Below are 6,000 nucleotides of genomic sequence, written 5' to 3' on the forward strand. Positions count from 1 at the left end.
AGCCTTGATGGCCTGAATAACCTTTCCAACTGTGATTCTACCACAGGCTTGCTAACAAGCCTTGAATCAGCAGGGGCATATTAACAGAGTCATACTAATTTCATCAAGTGGCTGATCTCATGAACTTCCTTTGTTTGCTCCCTCCCTCCCTCCCTTTCTTTCACCCTGTCCTCCCATTCCCTCCCTCATTTTTTTCCTAGAGAATAAGAGAATATCCTTCCCTAATTTTTGGATAGGGTTCAAAATAGACTAACAGGTGACTAACAGTAGGAACGGTGATATAGAGAACCACAAGAAAAAGTTGTATAGCAACCACTTTAAGGTCAATAAAAGGGTCTATGCAGAGAACAGAGGCATCCTTCAAATAGCTATTTCCAGAGTACCTTAAAAAAAGTGTAATAGTTAAATTAGCTGCTGTTTTCTGCTATTTCTTTGTGTTAGAAGAAATGGAATAAGTCTCAAAATGTGACAGTTCTAATGAGAAGAAAAATGATAGCAAATCCAGTAGCCCAACCCTCTAACAACATAGCAGGCAAGGAGGAACACTGTTGGAATCAGATGATTCCCAGATGTTCATCTTGCTCCAGCAACAAACAAAATTCCAATGGCCTAATCTACTTTTACAGGCTCTGGAGGGGCCAAAGCTTGGGTACAACGAACAGCCTTCACACATGGGGGAAAAAGAAGACAAGAAACTATACACAGATAGTCAGAAAAAGAAGCAACAGCCAATGAATGCCACATGAAAATCCTTTAGCAGCTGCTACCATAAAAGTTGAAAACTTTTCATTTACTATTTATTAGGTCTGTCATACTCTATCATTAATGACTACCTTTAAAAATTGAGATTCCTTTCCCCTAGGTAATACAAGTCCTACCACGAAATATTCTGCTATAGCCCAAATGCTGTATCAACATACCTCAGGACATTTAGATTTGGTTTACTGGTGTACTTTGGTGGTGCTCAATGTTTGCCTACCTTGGTTCATTATATCTACTACTGATTGGCTGTTGGAGGAGAGCTGTGTTAGTCTAGGACACATGAAAACAGGACTGTTGTAGCACTTTTTCCAAATAACTAATGGTATTAAAAGTCATAAGCTTTCATGAACTACAGCTCACTTTATCTGGTAGTACATGATTGAATCCTAAGGGATACTATATCATTGTCTCTGAGGCAACAATAAATGCCCATTGTACTTACAGAGGCATCTGTGCAGCTGAGGAAGTCTATATGGGACACAAAGGATTTTGCTAACTAGTGACTAATCCCTTTGGGGGGAAATGTTCAAGTGACTTCAACTCCACCTGAATCTTGACTGATATTGATTTCTGTTTCATACTTATCTCATTAGTAGTCTGCCTGATAAGAAAATATATATGTTAGCCGGATTCCCTTCAATTTCTTCGCACTTCTGCAATGGAAATTAGATGTAGTAAGCTTGGATTTCAAAGAAATACTGGATGCAATAAATAAAAATATCATGTCTGCAATAAAATAGATGCTGAGTGAAGACCTACTTAGGAAATGCCCTAATCTCAGCAGCACTGCATTCCATGACCATGTCACTGATTTTTGGGTTTTCAGAGCTATAGATGTCAAAAGTAAGGGAATGAAGGCTAATACTTATAAAATCCAGCACTCAGAAGAGGCTTTAGTGGCATATCTGGACACAAATTAGCACTAGAGTAAAACCATTAGTGAGAGATGGTGGCAGCCAAAGCAATATTTGTCAAGTGAGGTAGTCTCCTTCCAACTCACTAAGATGTCTAGGTTCTTTACAATGACCTTTCTGTATTGTATACTTTGCTGGGATGAAAGAGCACTTCGATGGAAGTATGTCTTCCCTTTTACTCTGCTCCATGATTACTTCCTATTCAGATACTTTAAGTATGGAAGAATGAAATACTACTATCACTCAAAATTGCAAGAGATTTATAATACACAGATCTTTTAACAAAAAGCAATATTGTGCATTTATGACAAACATATACTAACCATCTTACTGGATAGCAGGATGGGCAGTATATAAATCTGTTTGCAATCTGTTATCAGGATCAAGTTCTGGACAATAGTAAGAAAGCAAAGAATATCTAAGTGCATTTAAAAGGACTCCCTTTTGAACTAAGTAAGGTGATAAACCACAATCATAAGGATTATAAGGAGCAGGATATCCATAATGAGGGTACCTCCCAAACAATTGTGTTGTAGATTTGTAGAACAAAAGCAAAGGAGGAAATTTGAAGCAGAGTTTAATTTGGAATGGAGACTTTCAGAGCAATTTAATGACTAAGGAAACATGGAATTAACTACTAAGGCAACATGGCAGCCAACTAAGGAAACATTGTCAAGGGCTACTGCTAATATAGAGACAGGAGATTTTAATGGCTCGACAGTTAAACTAGTATGTCCCAATGATAAAATAACTTAACTGTGTTTTAAACATAGCACAGTAAAAGCAACTAAGACATTTAAGTATTCAACTATTTTATTGTGCATATTTTATGGTCCAAGAGACATTTACGCAAAGCTATAAGTATTATCTAAGGATATTCATGAATTAGCATTGATAATTTTTCTGAATTGTGAATAGTTTTGACTGTAAGCAACATATAACTTTTAACTTAATATAGTCTAAAGATAAGACACATTAAATCACACGTCTTCCCAAATATAAAAGGAGAACAGGGACTGGTCCAGATACAGAGTAATGCAGTATTCCTTGTTCTGTTCTTTAAGCAAAGAAAACCAGATTGAGCACAACTCCAGTTTTATATAAAAAGGCACTGATAAGTCTTCCTTTTTAAAACTAGACTTGTATCATGTTTTTTCTTTATTCTTCCTATGAAACCACACAATGCAAGATTAGGCTGGAGAGCTTGTGGCTTACTGCCAGCCAGCCAACTCTAGATGTTGTTGATACATGAATAGGCTGGTATGGCTCTTAGGAGCAGCAGGTGCACAGACAACTTGCAAATAAGTGGGCGGAACCAGTTCTTCCAAAATGTAATGGCAGTTCTAGGGAAGACATTGATTTCCAAAAATCACAGAATTTATTAAATCCCCTTGTTGAGATAAAAATGAATTAATAACTTATTTGCATCACATATAAGAAACAGTTGTCACATCTACCCACACATGAAGGTTTAATTATTTTGGTCATCCATTTACAAAAATATGCATTTCACCAGCCAGAATAAACAGAAATTCTGTCTCTGTTCTGCCATGTAAACCCAAGACATAAACAAGTGCATGGAAGGCCACTGAAATCAAATGAGATGCAACTACACAAAAGCAACATATACTTATATGGTGTAGCCAGACTCTTCTGATTTTCAGACTCATTTGGGGACACTCCTCCTAGGACTTTCATTGCTGCCATTTCTCACCAGCATGAGAGGATGCTTCCCTTTAGGTCCTATTCCATAAGTGGTCACAGAGACTCAGGGGCAGGTGCCATATTCCAAGTGAGGTTCCCTTGATGGATGTATATGGTGCAAAGAAGGACCCATAATTAAGTTATTGTGCCATTTGGAAAAATACCAAATAGGGGTGGAGAGAAGAAACAAAATTAATGGGAGATAGAAAGATGGACATGGAAAGGTAGAATGTAAGATAAACAACTAAAATTTAAATTAATCTGATAGCTTCAGCCTACATCTGTGTTTGAATGCCACAAATCAGACATATTTATTTCAGACAATAAAGACTCAGTGAAAAAGCTGACACATCTGAGGACAATATGCACAGGAATGTGTGTAGATGTATTAAAAACGATGGAAGACAAACAAAGAGAATGCTGGAGCGGCAACAGGTACAGCAACAGAGGTCAGAGAGGATATACAGAGAAAGAATGGGTGTGGACCAAGTAGGAATCTTGAAGGAAGAAGGCTGGATAAGAAAAGCAGGATAAGAAAAGGGGAACATTATTACACAAAAGGACAGAAAGGCAAAGCCCTGGGGAAGGAAATAGGAGGATAAGAACCTGGAGGAAAAGACCCAGCTGTGGCTGTGTGGGTAGGGGGAATCAAGATCGCCATGTAAGGAGATGGACGGGTAAAGTGGGGGAGGAGAAAAGAGATGGGCAGGGGGGATTGCTACCATGGCTGAGCGATAATATCGGAGATTTACCCTACCCTTAATATAGGTAGTCCTCCTCTTCCTCCTCTCCCCTCTCACTCCATGCCTGGGAGGTGCAGGTTGCAGCCATGTAAGGGTACCCAATCAAAAACCCCAGTAAGCAGCTGGTTGATTCCTGCCCCATTTTGACTTTCTTTGTCCGGGAGGGGCGCCCTCCAAGCGGAGAAGACAATGCGGCTTCCAATATCAAGAAAGGCGGGATACAGGGTGGAGGACGCGGGATTTGAAAGGGAAAAAAAGCGTGAACCTATCCATGTTCTTTCCTTCCCCTTTACGTGCGTCGCATCTCCTTCGTTCTGCTACAACCTCTTCCAATCTTCCCCATCTGATTTCTTGCAGAGAAAGTCGAAACGCTCAAAAAACGGCAAGAATAAAAGGACGTACATCTTCCCCCACCCCGGCGCGATTCACCTTGACCGAGAGCGCAAAGGGACAGGAAGGCGACAATTTCAGACTCCAAGCTCCCTTCCACCCGAAGCATTTTAAGGCACTGCACCCATCCTTCCAAGCTGCCCCACCCACCCCAGCCGCGGAAAACGAGCGGGGCCTCGACAATCCCCTATACTCTCTCCACCCCGCCGCGGCCCGTGGGCTTTTCCCCGCTAGTCTCGCAGCCGCTTACCCTGCGGGCTGGGAGGCTCCCCCGGCTGCGTCTTGCCCAGAGCTGACCAGCCGGGGCCGAAGAGCAGCGATAAGAGGATGGCGAAGCGCATCGCCACAGCCGGCGCCCGCAGCATTCTGGCCGCCCCCACCGGCTCCTGCTACCCGGCCATGGCGCGTCCAGAGAACCTTCGGCAGCAACCGAGCTGGCTCTGCAGGATCCGGTTATGCGCCGGCGACAGCAGAGGCGGCGCTGCGATGCTGCCCCCGTCCAGCAGCCCCTCCTGTCCAGCGACAAGATTGGGGGAGCTCAAACGGCTCCACCTACTGGGCGAACGAGCACCGCGATCGTCTCGGTCTTGCAGCCACGGCTGCCGCCGCCTTCTTTTCCAACGCTCCGCCCTTGCCTTACCTCACCTAGAAACTGTGATCAATACCGACCTGGGGTCCTGAGGCACGTAAGGAGGCGCATCTCCTATCAGCAACGCTCCAACATTGTGTCTCTGAGCATGTGCAAAACATGGCTGCTATTCTGATTAAGTTTTGTTCAGACTAATAGGGACCGAATGGGAAAAAGAAAGCCACAGAAATGAACAGGCATCCTATTGAAACAATGAGCAATGAACAACCTTTTACTCATGTAAAATAATGTAAAATACCGTAGACTATAATGTTTCCCGACTCTGAAATTCTTCACAAGCTCTAGTATCAAAAATACTAGTCTGATGTAATCTGTATTTGCCCTTCTGGGCCTTCCTGAATGGTTATGGGGTGAAGCGGTGGTTGGATGGTTCCAGATGACCCTAGGGAAAGCATGAGCTGGATTAAAACTTGGCTGGTTTGTCATCAGTCTGAGCCTGCCTTGGAATCTTTCCCATAGCCTTGTCCAGAAAAGGAACAAGGAGTTGGATTCGAGCTGCAATCAACATACAGGTGAAACTCGAAAAATTAGAATATCGTGCAAAAATTCATTTATTTCAGTAATGCAACTTAAAAGGGGAAACTAATGTATGAGATAGACTCATTACATGCAAAGCAAGATAGTTCAAGCCCTGATTTGTCATAATTGTGATGATTATGGCTTACAGCTCATGAAAGCCCCAAATCCACAATCTCAGTAAATTAGAATATTGTGAAAAGGTGCAATATCTGGATGGGGAGGAACAGACTTCAACTCAACCCCGACAAGACTGAGTGGCTTTGCATATCTTCATCCCGGGTTTATTCGGACATTCCACCTCTTGCTATGGGGGGTGAAC

General features: G+C 42.4%; 1 protein-coding gene across 1 annotated transcript in view; it reads right to left on the reverse strand.

Annotated features, from left to right (window-relative positions):
• FAM171A2 (family with sequence similarity 171 member A2) overlaps window positions 1-4,957 on the reverse strand; it is a 51,920-nt gene extending 46,963 nt beyond the window's left edge. The window contains exon 1 of the mRNA XM_081344314.1: window positions 4,764-4,957. Within this exon, the coding sequence (XP_081200440.1) occupies window positions 4,764-4,878 (115 nt within the window). The 5' untranslated portion in view covers window positions 4,879-4,957. The remainder of the gene's footprint in view (window positions 1-4,763) is intronic.
• Between the last annotated feature and the right edge of the window lie 1,043 nt (window positions 4,958-6,000).

The sequence above is a fragment of the Vipera berus genome (assembly GCF_964194415.1).
Source record: "Vipera berus genome assembly, chromosome: Z".
NCBI lineage: Eukaryota > Metazoa > Chordata > Lepidosauria > Squamata > Viperidae > Vipera > Vipera berus.